Source organism: Filicampus tigris, chromosome 3, assembly GCF_054856515.1.
Source record: "Filicampus tigris isolate MCC_2025a chromosome 3, RoL_Ftig_1.0, whole genome shotgun sequence".
NCBI classification, from domain to species: Eukaryota; Metazoa; Chordata; class Actinopteri; order Syngnathiformes; family Syngnathidae; genus Filicampus; species Filicampus tigris.
Window position 1 is genome coordinate 18,445,419 of NC_141219.1, and position 17,006 is coordinate 18,462,424.

At 39.1% G+C, this 17,006-nt stretch overlaps 2 protein-coding genes across 11 annotated transcripts in view; both read left to right on the forward strand.

The window, feature by feature from the left end:
• Window positions 1-2,079, forward strand: part of mical2a (microtubule associated monooxygenase, calponin and LIM domain containing 2a) — a 40,397-nt gene extending 38,318 nt beyond the window's left edge. For 3 of the 4 annotated variants that reach the window (XM_086024839.1, XM_086024840.1, XM_086024842.1), the window contains one exon: window positions 168-957. In XM_086024839.1, the coding sequence (XP_085880965.1) occupies window positions 168-536 (369 nt within the window). In that variant the 3' untranslated portion in view covers window positions 537-957. Of the gene's footprint in view, window positions 1-167; window positions 958-1,902 lie in introns of those variants that run through there. The other variant, XM_086024841.1, reaches the window with a different exon arrangement.
• A 10,157-nt stretch (window positions 2,080-12,236) lies between these two features.
• The window catches only part of tead1b (TEA domain family member 1b), a 50,862-nt gene continuing 46,092 nt past the window's right edge, over window positions 12,237-17,006 (forward strand). For 6 of the 7 annotated variants that reach the window (XM_086025260.1, XM_086025262.1, XM_086025263.1 and 3 more), the window contains exons 1-2: window positions 12,237-12,440; window positions 12,867-12,993. The gene's annotated coding sequence lies outside the window, so the exon portion shown is untranslated. The remainder of the gene's footprint in view (window positions 12,441-12,866; window positions 12,994-17,006) is intronic. The other variant, XM_086025268.1, reaches the window with a different exon arrangement.

A 17,006-nucleotide genomic window follows, 5' to 3' on the forward strand; every position in this document is an offset into this window, starting at 1 on the left:
ACCAAATGGAGTGGCACGATGCTGACTGAATTGACATTCTATTTAATTGTCATCATTGTATGTTTTGATAAGGCATGATATTAACGTTCATATTGAAAACACAGTACAAAAAATGGTGTTTATTTTTTGTTCATTACTTCCCGCCACTGATCACGTCTCTGTTCTAGAATCATTTTGGAAGTCGGTTTGAGGGGCGACGTGCCGCCGCGGAGGAGGGCGCCTCGTCCAGCTGTGCTGCGGCCCTGCAGAGCCAGCCTGCAGCAGGTACCTTCAGCTCTGTGATGAGGAAGCATCTGAGCAGGCCCCTGAGTGTGGCACGTGCCGTGTGTAGCTCCCCCAGGCGCGTGTGCTGCCAGGTACGCGGGGCAGCACGGGCCTTCGCTAGCCACCTCAGGGACAACGCCCAGGACTATGCCTTCATGTACGAGTTACTGAGCTTGTCCTTGCCCTTGCTGGTCATCTTGTACGACGTTCTGCTGGATATGCATATGGAGGCTGTGCCTGGCGGGGCGGGCTCTCAGTTTCTATGGGCGTAGGAGTTTATAGAGTTTATCTTACTGCCAACACCATGGTGCTTGTTAGTTTTTGTTTTGTTTTTTAGGAGCATGTTGTTAGTTAAATAGCATAATTGCCCAAGTCATTTTTTTTCGACGACAAATCAAACGCACAAGAAGCCTTATTTCATTCAGCCTTTGTGGATTACAATGACATGGATGACTGAAAAATTACAGACGTAAAGATGTATATTTTTTTTTTTTAGCAAGGCCAATAGGTTTTTTTTTTTAATTGATATTGTGGTCACAGACCTAGAACAGCAGAATTTTCCCCATTATGATCCAGAAGAAAGTCTGTATTTGGAGCATCCAAACATACTACCTGTTTACCAAATACTGGATCAAAATATATGAATATTTAGAGCCTTGGACTGTGTGCACACATAAAGCGAAAGCTAAAGCATATTTTTATTCATTTTTAAATGGACATGAATGAAATCCAAGCAAAGGTTGAGTATCCACTGCAATTTGCACACAAACAAACCCACACCGCTTAAATAAAGTACAGGACATTAGCAAAACTGAATCTAACATCATTTTGGGCGAGAACGAATGCGCTCGACCGGAGATGTCGGGCTGCTACAATGACAAATGCTTGCTGGTTGTTTTCCTAAGTGATCCTTGCAGTTGCTGTTTACAGCACACTTCCAGCTGCTTTACTCAGGTCATGATGACTGACTGCCTTCATGCACTTTATATTTGAGAACTGCCTTAAGGATTTAGCAGCAGCAAAAGAAGTGGACTGAATGTGCCTTTTGCTTACGTTATCATTAGTTCATACTGTGGATTCTTCTTAGTGTTTAGTCTGTACTTTGCTGCCATCTACTGTTGAGTTTTAGCAAAACAAGGGCATCAAATCAGCCCTTTCAGTTCTTTCCAGAACTGGAAAGACTCTTTATTTTGTTTGATTTTATTTTATTACCATAGACAAAAGAGGCCGGCAAGCTCGGCACTCTTGCTGTAACCTGTTTTACCAAGTGGCTTCCTCCATCTATTGATGCTTATCTAGCACTTTAGAGATTTTTGTACATGATGTTTTTGTTTATAACGATATGGTGTTGGATTTTCTCCCATCTAAGTTATCTTATACATGCTGCATGACTGAAATAGCTTTAAAGTGAGCTAAATATGTGGTGTTCATCACTCCACGGATGGAAAACCCCTCATTGTTTTAAAATCCCTGTTCTGACCAAAGCCAACCTGTGTAAACGCTTCCGCAATTGTGAAATTAATTAATCGAGTTTTCCCTCTCCCTTCTAATCGTCAGTACTGTATCTTCTGGTATTCAAGACTCTCTGCTTAATTCTGTTGTTTCCCTTCCTTCGTCTGTATGCTCTTTGTGTTATAGACGGTTCTCTTCGCCTCGTATGATGTGTCTGAGCCGGCGGGAGGGTTACAAATATCGCGTTAAAGGTGATCACGTGCATGGTCACGAGGTCGTGTGTCCAAATAACTAAATTGTCGCTGTGCTTTAACTGCATTTACAATTGTGAGATGATTAAAATTGGTCCTGGCTTTGACATTACTCACCACGGCTCTTGAAATGCTTGTGTGTGGCCTTGTGTTTTCATCATGACCTACAACTAACATGGATGTTGTTTAAAAATGGGACAAAATAGCCAGAAGTGACGACACATCATTAGGTTTTATGTGAGAAATGGTGATTGAACATATGTGGCTCATTGATTTTTTTTTTTTTTTCCAGAGGAGAAGTAACAATAAACAACTTAAATAATGTGGTTGCACAAGTGTGCACACCTCCTTATCGAAGCGGTGTATCTGTATTGTATTGACTGTCATTTTTCAAGTTTGACCACAGCCACATTACCAGTCACTTCCCCTCTCAAAAAGATTTTTAAAAAATTGAGGTCTAAAGGTTACAAGGCTGGTCTCATTTTTTTGTATGACAAATATCTGGAATTCGAACATGGGTGTGTAAACTTTTTTTTTTTTTTTTATGTCAGCGTATGTGATAAAGTTCTCTAAACGTCAGTCATTATCTTCAGTTATTGACATCATGAACAAGCACAATCTACAATAACATCCTTTTTAGGTTTTAGGACTTGGAGAACAATGTCTTCTAGGTCAAAAATGAACGCTTGACCTTAACTGACTTATATTTGTCAAACACTTGGAAATAAAATTAACATACAGTAAGCCTGAGAGGTCCAATTTTGCCGTGATGCATTTTGAAGCAGATTGTGCATGCCATCGCACAAAGCTTCAAGCTAATTTTGCAAGTGGCTGCTCCTACAGGCAAGATTTAATTGAAAATGCAACCTTATAAACAACGATGACCCCTGGAGATTCACACCCGACCTCCAAAGTATTGAACAGTGAGGTCAGTTCCTTCATTTTTGCTGTACACTGCAAACATTTTGGGTTTGACTTCAAAAGGTGAATGACTGTGACAAGAGATCAACAGTTCAGATTTTATTTCCAACTGGGTTTTTTATGCAATTTAGACAACATTCAACAGACAGCGATTGAAAGGAGTTTTTTTAGGTGAGCGAAAGACTTGGAGCGGAAAGATTTAAAATAAACGCGAATAAGATTTAACATGCTTTTCCAGGCTTTCAATGTAGCCGTTTTCGGAGTTCTTTGATTTTGGGCTTGTTTACTGCCTTCAGCCACAGGTAAAATGCATGTTCTATATGGTTTAAATCAGGACACCATTTAAGTCAGGCCAGTCTAACCTTGTCTCAGATGAACTCCTTTGTTGTTTTGTGTCCGCACTCCCAAACTGTTTGGTATTGTTCAGTTTCTTTAAATTGACAGCCTAAATATTTCTGTAGAGGCCTGAGTTCAATTTTTTTTTTCTCCTGAAATCACGTTACATCATCCTTGAAAATGAATGATCCAATTCCAGAAGAAGCCACGCAAGTCACCGCCATGACATTTACCTCATTTCACAGATGAGCTCGTACTGTATGTGTGGGATCATGAGTAGATTTCATTCTCAAAGCTTTAGACTTTCCATCACTTGGGTAAAAGTTCATCTTTGTCTTAGGAGTCCTTAAAGCGGGAGTCAACCCAAACATATTTTTTTCAAGAATATGTTCCCAGCAGGCTCACTCGTTGAAATACTGCATTCTGATTCATTTTGAGTTCATAAGTTAAGCAGCAAAATGCACTCGTTTTTAGCCATCGCTGGGGGCGGCCATTTTGTCTTCTGTCGACTGAAAATGACATCACAACTGCTCACAACGACCAATCCCGGCTCAGATTCAGAAAACAGGTCAGCTGTGATTGGTCGTTGTGAGCAGTTGTGCTGTCATTTTCAGTCGACAGAAGACAAAATGGCCGCCCCCAGCGATGGCTAAAAACGAGTGCATTTTGCTGCTTAACTTATATTCCATAAACTCAAAATTAATCAGAATGCAGTGTTTCAACTAGTGGGCCTGCTGGGAACATATTCTTGAAAAAAATATGTTTGGGTTGACTTCCGCTTTAAAACTTGTCTGTGTACTTTTTGGTAAATTCCCACCTGACCTCATTCATCTTGTTGCGTAAAGATGTTTTGAGATGTGAGTGTTTTGATTGAGTTACCAGTGTTATAAAAAAATAAATAAATACATAACGGCAGACAGCTCACTGGTTTTGATGTTGGTTAGACATGTGACACTTTTTGTTTAAATAATCACATGAAAAACTGATTTCATATCATCATTTCAGATTCAAACAAAAGGTCCTATATTCTGCTCGTGTCTGATGTCAAACCCAAATGTTTTCCGTCTACAGCAAAAATGAAGAATTGTTTATTTAACAGATGAACACATTGCCATCATGAGCTGCAGGAAGAAGTTACTGACCTTTTTGTGAAGCGTTATGATTAATCGGATGAAAGCCAAATTGATTGAATCGTAATTAACACTTCAAATTTCCGTCTCACTGTACCAGCTTGAACTTTGAAGATGTTTCTTTAATTAACATTTTTCAGTGGTTTATTGTGTTTATTTCTTTTTAGAGATCAAATGAGATCACGCCATACTCCAAGGACGTTTATTCCTCTGAATACGGGAGTGATTTGTGATGTAATTAGCCGTGTAATTATGACATTGTAATGTCAAACTTCTCCATGGGTGTTTATTTTATTGACATTTACTCAAAGTTCCCCATCATTTACATGAACAATAGCGGACAATAGAACAGTTATAAATGCAAAGCAGATGTTAATGCACAACACAAGTCACTTCAAGTTGACATTTTCCACATTTTAAACTCGAACGGCATTATGAAACTATTGTACGTGATAACACGCCTGTCATTATTACGTTTAATAATGTTCAATTCTATGACCCTAATGGAAATAATAGCAAATGTTTTGAACAGTAATTCAACCATAAGTTCACAATGCAAATATTGAACTTTCTTGCATGAAATGGCTGAATTAAAACACACAGTAGTTTTGTTTGCAAACTGATTTCAATATGTCTTTTTTTTTTTTTTGGTTTAAAGCTGTTCTAAGACACACTTGTATTTCATTATTTCCTGTTCTTGTTAAATCCTTCAATTTTCCAGTTTCAGTTTTGTACATTTCAATTCGTGCAGTTCTTTTATTAAAACGCTGCACATATTTGCTGTCACATTTGTTTGTCTCGACTTCTTTGCCCTGCTCCAGTTTGGTGAACATCATCCAGGTGTAATGGATGTGCTGAATAACCCTCGTTGAGTTCACTTAAGTGCTTACAGAGACGATTACTTGCCGACGCTCTGAGTGACATATTTGCGGTAGCTGTTATACTGCTGTAAATGTAATGGCTTTCCTTGAGTCTTAAACTAGAAAACAATTTACACAGTGATGATGATTAGCATTTGAGCAACAGGGCAATCAGCCTGAAATTGGACTAAAATTACAAATGCCCTAAAAACTGATGAAAACACACAAACTGATGGAAGAAGATTAATCTAAAACATAATGTCAGCACTTAGACATAAATCATCTTTTTAGTGTCCGGGTGGAAGAGGATTCGCAATGGGCGGTAGAAATAAATTGTTTTTCATCTATTTACATTTCCTCTACGGAGGAAAATAATTACACTCTTCACAACCAAAAGCCTGCCCAGCTCAGCCAATATAAGGCAACTTTAAAGGACAGGAGGCTTTGAAGTTGTCTGGGTGCTTTCAGGTTTCCTTTTTGTCTGCACTGACACTGCTTTTAAATGCATTCTCACAAAATACATCAAAATACCACCGTTTTTCATTTAGGGAAAATGGCAGCCCTCTCATGATGAGGGTCGGGGTACACCCTGGATTGATCACCAGTTAATCCAACAATCACTCACACCCATGGCCAATTTGGAGCCTTAACTAATCGAACATGTTTTTGGGGGGAGGGGGAGGGCAAAATTAAACAACTTGTTCAACATTTACTCTTCTGACAAGTTTCTCCGGAGGTACCATAAGGTATTTGAGGGGACAAGGAAGACAAGAATGAAAGTAGAAAAAAAAGATGTAAGTGAGAAATGTCACATTACTAATCTGTGATTAGGCACGGGCCGGTAACGGATTTGGACGGTGTGATCAGAAATATTGAGGTTTCACAGTATTATATCATGCTTCAAAGCTACATTTGTTTTTCTAAATAAAAGATATAGTAAAAGTAGTTCTTTCTCAGAATACGAGTGGATACTTCCCTGCTCTTCTCGGCTTTGTGAAGTAACATCAGATCAGAAACGATGTGATATTAGCAATGCTCGGTGGCGGATGTACGTGGTGGCCACCCAAAATTGGGATGCCTGCGACTTTCTGGCCATTTTCACAGGAATGCATTATCCTTACGAATTATTCTTAAGAACATTTGATTCTTACAGTCAGCATCAATCCAAATCATTACTTTCACACCGTGTCTGAGAAGTCATTAACAAGCAGGAACAAACTTTAGTAAAATCAGCGTTAAGAATTGAAACTTTTGTGTCACTGTGGTCTTTAGATATGATTTTAATGAACTGCAGCATGCCAGATGGCGCTGTTGACCACTCTGATTGGTTGTTAGCTAGCAAGTCAGTGTATCACGGCTCAGATTCAGAAAACAGGTCAGCCGTGATTGGTCGTTGTGAGCAGTTGTGATGTCATTTTCAGTCGACAGAAGACAAAATGGCCGCCCCCGGAGATGGCTAAAAACGAGTGCATTCCGCTGCTTAACTTGTATTCCACAAACGCAAAATTAATCAGAATGCCGTGTTTCAACTAGTGGGCCTGCTGGGAACGTATTCTTGAAAAAAATATGTTTTACATTTATGTTTTCATCAGAGAGCATTCAATGGATCTGTCACTCTCACTCACACTCTTGCGTATGCATTCTTGAAGCATATTCCACTGTTAGCAGTTGTTCAGTTGTGAGCGCTATCTTCTCAAGTTTGGAGGTGACTGTTCACCCTCCTGCTATGATTGCTTTCTAATGAGACGACCATCATCTGCAGGGAGTGGAGAGACCATCCTGAGGCTTCCTGTTGCTAGTTTGACAAATGACCGGAGTTTCCTTTTTGCTTCAAACTGGAGCAAATGAAGCAGGCACTGTCCTCAAGCAAACAATGAAAGGAAGTTCCGGCAAACACACCCCAACAACATCATTTAGCATTTTATGTATATATATTTCCTGTTTTCTGAGTTTGGTCATGTGACAAGCTGAGCAGTGATTGGTCGTTACCTGAGCCCTGAGCAACTGTGATGTCATTTTCAGATGGCAGCAAGTGGCAAAATGGCCGCCCCCTGAGATGAATTAAAACAGGTGGATTTTGACACTAAGTTTATATTCCACAAACTCGCAATTAATCAGAATAAAGTGTTTGGACTAGACTTCCTCTTTAAGTTATTTTATTAAGGTTAGTTTAATCATAAAATCTTATCTTAGCTTTATCTTCTAGTCATCACATAAAGTTTATTTTAAGAGTGTTACACCAAGCAAACGGCATGTTACATGTTAATATAAAGCGAAATAGTAAAACCATTGCCAAAAATGTTTAAACACTGCATTGATTAAAAGAAACTAGTGACGCTTTATGACATTGGTGTCTCTCGGTTCTGAGCACTCCTCACGGAAAAATGTGGCACAAAATATTGAGTCCTGGATTCCTTGCTAGAGCCTTACCTGTGACATTTAACTCGGAGAGACGGACCAATGATTCCCGATTGTTCTGATGCCCCATCATCCTTAATATCCAGCACCTGCGATGTGCTTTTTCTCCCAAAGGAAAATGATCTCCCATAATCAGACAATCCTACATCCAGATGCCTTGAAAAGGAGAATTTCTGGCAAATGACATTGCTGTCTTTATGTACTGCACCTAATGTTAAAATGAGCGTGCGTGCGTGCTCTCCTGTCCTCTGTGCAGGACAATGAATGATCTTACATCAATTTATAAACTACTCACCAAATGGTGAGCAAGGAAGGAATGACACGAGTTGTTCATGTGAGACAGTAAAGAACTTACTTGTGATTGTGTATTATTGATTTAGGTATTGAACAACCGGAGAATCATTCAGTTTTATTTTCCCGTCAATCACGTCGTCCATTTGTAGTAGATCCTTACACGCTGTGCTATTGTTACAAACATAAAGCTGTAGTTGGAAAAAAAACTGGGTCAACGTGCATAAAACACTTTCCAGCTATTTTGCGTCAAACTGCGTTATAGCGGAACTATTTTATTGCCAGATGGCAGAATATCTCTCGCCGATTCTGTTTGATAATCGCGCGTAAAGCTGGTTGTTCTAAAAACGTGTGTCTGTGTGATATCAGAAAATCCCTTGCCTCTGCAAAAATCTGCGCGCACATCTGGTCATAATCGCATTCTAAACATCGCTTAAGCAATCATCTGACTTTAATGTCTGTATCCTTCTGGCAGTATCTTCTGTTGCGCAGGCAACGTTTGCTGCCGCGGCGATAAAGAGATTAACCTGCAAGTGCGCAAACTGTTTGAAACAGTGTGACAACCAAGTGGGTGAAAAAGCACATTCAATTTCAAGAGACGTTTGTGACTACTTCATGTTTGTTCACTTTTCTCTTTTATTCCCTGCCTTGAGAAGATATAAGGACGTCTTTATTATTAGGATGATTTATTCCCATTTTGCTGTATCTTGCAGAAATTCCCCTCGGGTCAAATTATCGTCAATCAGTGAGCCAACTTTGATTTTTATATTTTCTTCCTGAGGAAAGCAAAAGAGTGCACTCAAAGAGCAGAGAGCCAGCGCTTGGCCTTCGCCGACTATCTGATTAGAGAATGTTGGCGACCAGACTAAACCAGCCCAGACAGTTGCAGCGGCAGAGTATATCTGTGGTGGGGGGGGGGGGGGGTAATGAACCGAATTAGCCTAATTCTATTGTACTGTGGCCGCCATTACAAAGTTGAAATCACAGTACTGCCAAACCAATCTTTTGCTTTGAATGGGCTCCGGTGCTGCGGACGTGTGATGTGCTTGAAATGCATCTACTGTATAAAGTGATGACGCTGATGTGAGCTCCTCATATTGGGACATACAATTCTGGAAAAGTGTTTTTTAGAATATACATACAGTGGATATACAAAGTCTACACACCCCTATTCAAATGGCATGTTTTTGTGAAAAACAAATCATTTCAAAACTTTTCTCTACATTAATCTGACCTTTAATCTGTACAATTATATATTTTTTAAATTTTTCATTAGCCCCAGAAAAGGTTAAGTTGTTCTAGTAGGCTTTCCCTGCCACTGTTTTTCATTCCAGCACAAGCCTGAAGGCTTTGCGCTCACTCCGAATGCTATTTCGGATTGTTCACAATTCCATTCACCTTGTCTAAAGTGCTGACATGTATGAGTTTGAATGTATTTGGTTAACTCTGAACACAGCCACATCCCAGTCACAAGAGTGTGTGCACTTGTGCAACCAAATTATCTCATGTTTATTTTTCCTTCATCTCTTAAAAAGTCCCCCATTGAGTCATTGAGTCATAATACGGGTTATGGGTCAAACTATTGGTGGGAGAAGTTTTGAAATAATTTGTCGTGGTCTCATTTTTTATATCACAAAAACCTACCAAAAACAATTAAAATGGGGGTTTTCATTCGTTCTCAACACAACGCCTTACATGTTTTTCCCTTGCCACTTTCTTGTAAATGAGACACATTCAACAAATTCACTTTAACTCAAAAGGGTATGAATAATTGAAGGCTTAATTGGCTTGTTTCCACAAGTCTGGAAAAAATGTGGTTTAATACTTGTGTGCTAGATCAGATGACATGTTGGGCAGCGCTTGCATGCAGTTCTACTGCGACCTACAACCATGATAAACACATTTTTAAATAAATGTTTACCTGACAGAGTCAATCAAAGCTGATAGAATGTTTTTGTTTGAGGACTATAAGAAACACTAGCAGCCCAGTCAACACGATCATGTAACGTGTGTTTAACAAATGATGGAGTGAAAAGTGTGATGGTTGAATCAAATTGAACAAAAAAATGTATTGACAGACAAGAACGATGGGCATTTCTGTACCCTACTTTCCACTCTTTGGGCCAAACGTGCACAGACAGGCGTTAAAAGGTGTCGATGGACGTCTACAGAGCACCAGTCGTTCATCTTCCTCGATGGTTTTCTTTTGAGAGACCCGTGTCAAAACACAGGCTCTCTAATGGATGACTTGTTCAGACAGGAGCACACTTGTGTATTTGGCTGTCTGCACTCACTCCTATGAATCTACCGAATGGCTTTTTGTTCATGTAAAGACTGAAGCAAAGAAATTTAGACTATGAAATGTTGATGTTTCACTCAAAATCACATCACAACTTTTGTCTTGTAATTTTGCTGTTAGCAAAGCAGCAACACGGACAAGTGGCTGAGAAAATGACCGCAGGAATACTAATTACATTTTAAAACCATGCGTGGAATGCAAAGAATAACAAATCAAAAAGGTGATAAACTTAACCGGCGGGCAAAAATGTTTGATAATTGCACGTTGCTTCTGAATCCTCTCAGCTGCCTGAAGTTCTCAACCTCTGAAAGGCAACTAACTGCAGTGTTCACCCTTGGTTTGTCTTGGGATCAAGGTTATTTTAGTTCAAGAAAACTAACAAAATTACTTAATCAAAAATGTAAAAAAAAACATTTATGTTAACAAAATAAAATAAATGCTTTTTCTTTTTAAAAAAAAACGAAAACTAACTGAAGCTACATCTTACATTTGTAAAACTAACTAAAACTAACTATAATTATTGGTCAGTGATCACGATCGGCCAAATTCTGTAGAAAAGTATGTGATCAGCATATTGTCGCTCTCCTGTGAAAAACACTAATGTCCTTTTTTTTTTCAATTCGTTTTTATTTTTTATGTGAACGTGTTTTCTGCGTAACAGATTTCCCATTAACGTGAATTTTTTTGGGAAAATTACAAAATTGGACACAAAATTGGGGTTTTTCATGACAACAACGATATGCTGGACAATGTCTTTGACTGCCGATCACCAAAAACGATCATCCACATCTCATACTTTGCAGCCTGCAGCCCATTAGAGACCAGCCATATGTGAACCTCTTCCCCTTTTCTTTAACGCGGCACGTTACAGATCAAACCAGCAACAGATACAGTATATAATGTATCTTCAATTTGAAATCATGTCTTGTTTTTGTATAATAAAGGGATAAAAATTTAGATAAAATGTTTTTCCCCCCAAAATTTGATCAAGTAATAAAAAAAATGGACAGATTAATTTATTATTAAAATAGTGAGCAGCTCCAAAACTGAAAAATGTGCAGCTAATCCATGTGATCGGTATCTCACTCATAGTCTGAGTGATCCGAATCGGCAGCATAAAACCATGATCGTAACACGCTAATAATTACAGTGAAAATGTCCTTTTTTTGTCACTGTCAGTTAATGTGAGATTTTCAATGTATTTATTTTGGTATAATGCGACCGCACAGAAGAAGGAAGGTCAAGTTTGAGAATTGTAGTTTACCTAACTTGATTATACAATTCTTAGTGACCTTTTGTTTTATTTTGCACTCGACAAATGTTCCATATATTTAAGAAAAAAAAATCCATATATTAAAAAACAAAACAAACTCAAAGCCATACAAAAACTAAGAATAATTCAACTAAAACTAATACAAAACGAACAAATCTGTTCTAAAAAAATAACTGAAATTACAGAATAAATGTCAAAGTGAACTAAAAACTAACTATAATGTCAAATCCAAAATTATTATAACCCTGCTTGGGATCTGTTCAATTCCTTTTTTCTTGCTTCTCTGCTGCTTATGTTTGCCTGTCTCATGCCCAGTTGTTTGTAAGTGATGGATGGGCATTTTTCCCCCCATTTTCTTTAGCTGGATATTCCACCATAGTTTTAGCAAAGCTCCTGAAGGCCCAAGTAACAAGTCAGTGTGAAGCTGCTGTGTGTGTCCTCTATGAGTGTACCCGCTAGTGCATGAGAAATTATTGACACCTCATCAGAGATGCCTTTCTGTCTCTGATTGGTTGTTTTTCCTTGGACGCAGTGGTCTCTTGCAAATCAAATTAGAGGAAGTAGGTTCGCCTACGATGTAAAACTCAAGGATTTGACCATAACCATGACGAAGCTGGGATGTCGAAGTTTCCGCACGTCCCTGAAGGCCACAGTTCCCGGGATGTCAACGCGCCCTCCCTGTCCCCGCTCGTCCGAGTGAGGCTGCAGGGCTCCGGGATGACGCCACCTCTCGCTCCGCCCCCGACGCAAACTCGCTCTTTGCGTTCATTTCATTCCTCTTCTCATTCCGAGCATTCTTCGCATCACTGTCAGTGAGCGAAGCGATTTACCTTTCTTGCCGACCCAGAAACACCAGAATAACTTGACATTAATATTGTAAATACCCAATAACACCACATGAGCTCAAAATGGACATTTTTTTAAATATGAGATATCAATAACGAGGTAAGTTCCATTGCTAGTTGCAGGAATTCAAAGTGAACGTGGACTTCTATTTGCTGCGTTTAGTTGATGAATTCTCAAATACTGGATAGTTTATAAAAACGTTGGCCTATTTATGTTTGTTATTTCTCCCACGACGCGTGGAATCGGTGGGTGTCGTGGGTTAGATGGCCGACTCGCTGTTGCAACAGGCACTTTGAAGGCTCGCTCCCGTCGCTCGAGCGGCGAAAATCTTTTACATTTTTCACATTTTTGGAGAAGAAGGCTGCTACTACGCCCCTTTTAAAAGCGCCACATGCTGTGTGGTCCGTGTCAGATCCCCAGAAACAACCACGGGGGATTTAAGCCTCAACTAAAAAAAATATATCCAGCTCGGAAAACAGTTTTTGGACAACATGACGATTGTAAGCGTTGTTCTTCTCCCTCTAGTTGGCTCGGTCGACACTTGGGGGATTTCACCGGAGGCTTTTCGGACCACCTCGACGAAAAACGCCGGGGAGACTTGTTGCTTCGCCACCGTGGACGTTGCTTTTTTAAATCGCCGTCGAAGTTCTGTGTGAGTATATTTTTGCCTCATGCTTGTTTTTCCTTTCGTCTGACTTTTACATGACAGGCGAGGGAACAGCGGGGGAAAATAAGTCAAAAGTCCGTCATTGTTTCACGCTACCTACTTTCCGTTCGCTCATGATAAAAACAACGACAAAAACACTAGGTATCTACATTTGAATGTTGGTGTTTTGGTTTGAAGGTTACAAAATAACACCTTAAAATGAGAACCTACGCACACTTTCACGTAGAACTATCCTGGGGCTAAAGGTTTCGTTGTCGGTCCAGTGTCGGAGGAATATTAGCCTAAATTGACGTGTTACTCGTTCGAAAAGTAGATTACTCCGCTATATGTCTGGTACTAACTCGCAGGAAATTGACGTTAAATGTTTGTTAAAATGTCATTGGTGGCGCCTTTTCTTTGCCTTTTCCCACCTGCGTGTTTTCCCTGAGAGGGTTTCCTTTAGTTTGGGAATTGCCTGCTCAGCTGAAATTGAGTCCTCTTACAAGTAGACCACCAGTAGCACCACGTCTGACACTACTTTTTCTTCTATTTTTGCATGCGCTTTTCCCAGGCTATTAAAAATAATGATGAATGAAAGCAATGTAAGAAGACTTGATTTGCTACAGCAGCTTGTAGAAATTCTATTTGTTTGTACCATACATTTTTGCTGTTTCGAGCTCTGACAGCTTTGGTTTAATTTGAATCAAAGCAGTGCTGTCAGGTCACAAGGTCACCATTTGCATCACTTGATACTGTATACTGCTTTGATTCAGTCATATTCGCCCCTATGCAATTTACTATTCCCAAATTGAATGTCAACAGTGTGGTCAAAGTTAAATAAGCTAATTAGAAAGATCGTTTTGCCACTGGACATAAGTGAAAAACAGACTTGCAGGAGTACTGGGGGGAGCAAAATGTACTCTCAAATATCAGCTTTTTAACACAGATTTAATTGATGTCTTCTACTCTGAGAACACTTCCTAGTGCTCAGCTCTGTAGAGGGTCAGCGAAACATAAAACACACAACAAATTGGCATAAAGGGGTTATTATTTCCAGGAAAAAATCTGAACTCTGTGTAACCCCAAACATTTCACATTATAAATCTTCTCACTAGTGTTGGAAAAAAAATGTAGGGGCTACAAACGGCTGCTTTGTTTTCACTTTATGCAATCAGGCAACATGTTGGACCAAAACCCGTTCAACATTTGTACAAAACTAGGACATATTTGTATTGAGGTCCTCGTCAAATCTGTTTGCTTCTCTGTTTACCTTTGACTTAGAACAATACACATTTGTTTAAGCTTGATGACAGGATTTTGTGGTCATAAATATGAAACAAGCTTGGATTTTTGCAACGTAAATCATTTTTACATGTTTTAATTTAAGGTTGTGTAATTTTGCTGTTACAGAAAAATAGATTTGGGCTTGGACTAGTCTTATAATTCTCTTGACCTAAATATTTATTTAATCAATTAATTATAACTTAGCAATAGACTTCCCTTTTTATCGGTTAAATTAACATATCATGACAAAAATATAAGTCATAACAGTACAGAGAAAGAACTAATGTGTTTTAATGATTTAATGGATTTGTATTATATTATTTACACGTTTTGCATTTTTATGTAGTAAGTCTCTTTTATTTAAAGCTGTAGACCAGCTTTCCCCGTCTGCGTATTTTATTTGCAATTACTTTGTACAAGGATATTTCTCAAATGTATTTGAAATGTTGGAACTTAATCTGTTGTAATTTTTTTTTAATTGGGAAAATTAAACATAACTCTGATATTCATATTTTTCATTTTGTTACTGCAAAGGTTTTTGCAGTTGTTCATAAATCATAAGATTTTGAACTATAGAATATGCAGGCTACTAGGATCATGTACAGTATCTGCTTTCGTTGGTTAAGACAAATTTAAAAAGAGGACGCTCCCGCAGGCTCCCAGACTGTTTGTGCCCTGAGGTAAACCCTGGTCTAGAAAGGGAATTTTAGAGTGTGTGTGCGCTGCTGCTCAGCAGTTTGCGCAAAGCCCGCTGAGGCCAGCCGAGAGTGCCACCAAAAATGAAAAGCGGGCGCAAAGCCACTGACGTCATCTCAGAAAATCTGCTTCAAACTGCTGCCATAAATGGTCCACTAGTTACCGGAAGCACTTTGGTCTTGTCAGACCTTAGTTAATGCAACACAGATGTTGTTATTGTTATTGTTGTTTTTTTCCAATAGCCAAACAAGTAAAAAAAAAGATAATAATAATAAATAAAAAAGCAGACTGTTAGCTTGTCATGCTTCAGTCTTTCAGACCTCTAACCTTTACCTTATGCAAATCTAATTTATTCCAACCGTCTTGTCTCAAAATCTCCTTGAAATGTATTTTCTGAAAGGTGTTATGGTGATACTATTATACTTTTCTATGACCTTAAGGGACTTTGAATCATCAAACGGTCTGAGTCATTTTCTTAAACGCAATGAAGGCAGGAAAGCTGGGATTCAACAACTTCCTCTCCCTATGCAGCCAATAGTAGTGACCGTGGTGCTCAGCCTTCGATGATTAATAGGAAACAAAGGCATCGGGCCACCTCATTTACTGAAAGTGTGTATAATTTTTGGCTTCTATTCACACATATTCTCCAATCAGAGCTGGCTACAAATTTCCACATGACACCTCCTCAATAGTCGCTGTAACCAGGATTGGCAGAGATAAGGCTTTCTGGCCGAAGGTGCCCTGGATTATGTGGCGGTACAGATAAACTGGAGGGGAAGCTTTTAATATTCAAATGCAGAATGTACCCTGTAAGTTAGTTTTTAATCTTAGCTGGGACAAATAGAAAGTTATGCAAACTTAGCTTTTTATTTACTCCATGGGCCCTATTTTGCAGAGGTGGGCATTTGTCAGTGCTTTAGTCCATCTGTGAGTTCTCATCTATATGTCAGGGCCGCCCGGTCGGTCCGAGTCAGCCAAACAGCGTCGAGAACGGATTTACCGGTACCACGTGACGTCACACGCAGGTGCCGCACTCCTGACACGCAGCCAAATAAAGAAAAAAATTGAAATAAAACAGTGCCATACCTTTCGGTCCCACAGACGCAATGACATATTGTTTTTATTTCATCGATCACCAGACATGGGCATTCTGTCCCAGGGACGGAACGGTCTGTCCGGACGGACCCCATTTTGTGGACGGACGGACAGAGGACAAGAAGTCTTTTAAAAAGGACGGATGAAGCAAGGACGGTAGTGGGTTTTTGTCCGTCCCTATATTCGTCCCGAACCGGGATGAGTTCCGACTTACGTATTGTGTTGAGTTCTTTGAAAAAAAAAAAAAAAGCCCACTTTTGTCTTCTGTGATACCACACGGATCTGTTTTGATCAACTGCCTGCACAACACTTCTTATGTCCATTGCACAGGCATAGTCTGCCCTCTAGTGGTTCAACACAAGTAATACTATGGATTATGCCACAGGAGTCAGGATGCCATTTCACTGACTGACAGAAACACGCCCAGCCTATCTTGTGTGTGTAAAAAGGTAGATAACAATTTTGTTTTGTTCATTAACTTTTAACATTTAGTACATAATTATCCCTTTGCATGTATGATGTAGTACGAAGTATGTCCATGTGTGAGACATATTTAGACCGTAAAAATCTCTGCCAGTGCCTAGGTATACTTAAACCACCCGGTAGTGGAAATCTTTTGTTTCCTCCTAAAATAACCTTGCGTTATTTAGCAATAATTATTTTATTGCAAAATAATGCAATCAAAACTGAAAACTAATTACACTAATGCAAATGATTTACAATAAAACGCAATAGTATTGCACTATAAAGCAATCTTAAATATTCTTGTGATGTCCCCTGGCTTTCTTTTTTTCAACAATCTTTATTGAATAATTCAAGACAAAAAGACAATATTACAAATATAAATCAAGTATACATGCAGGACATTAAATGAGAAATAGTATACAACTTCATAACATTCCCAAAACACGCCAGGGAGGTGACAATGGGTATAAAAATAAAAT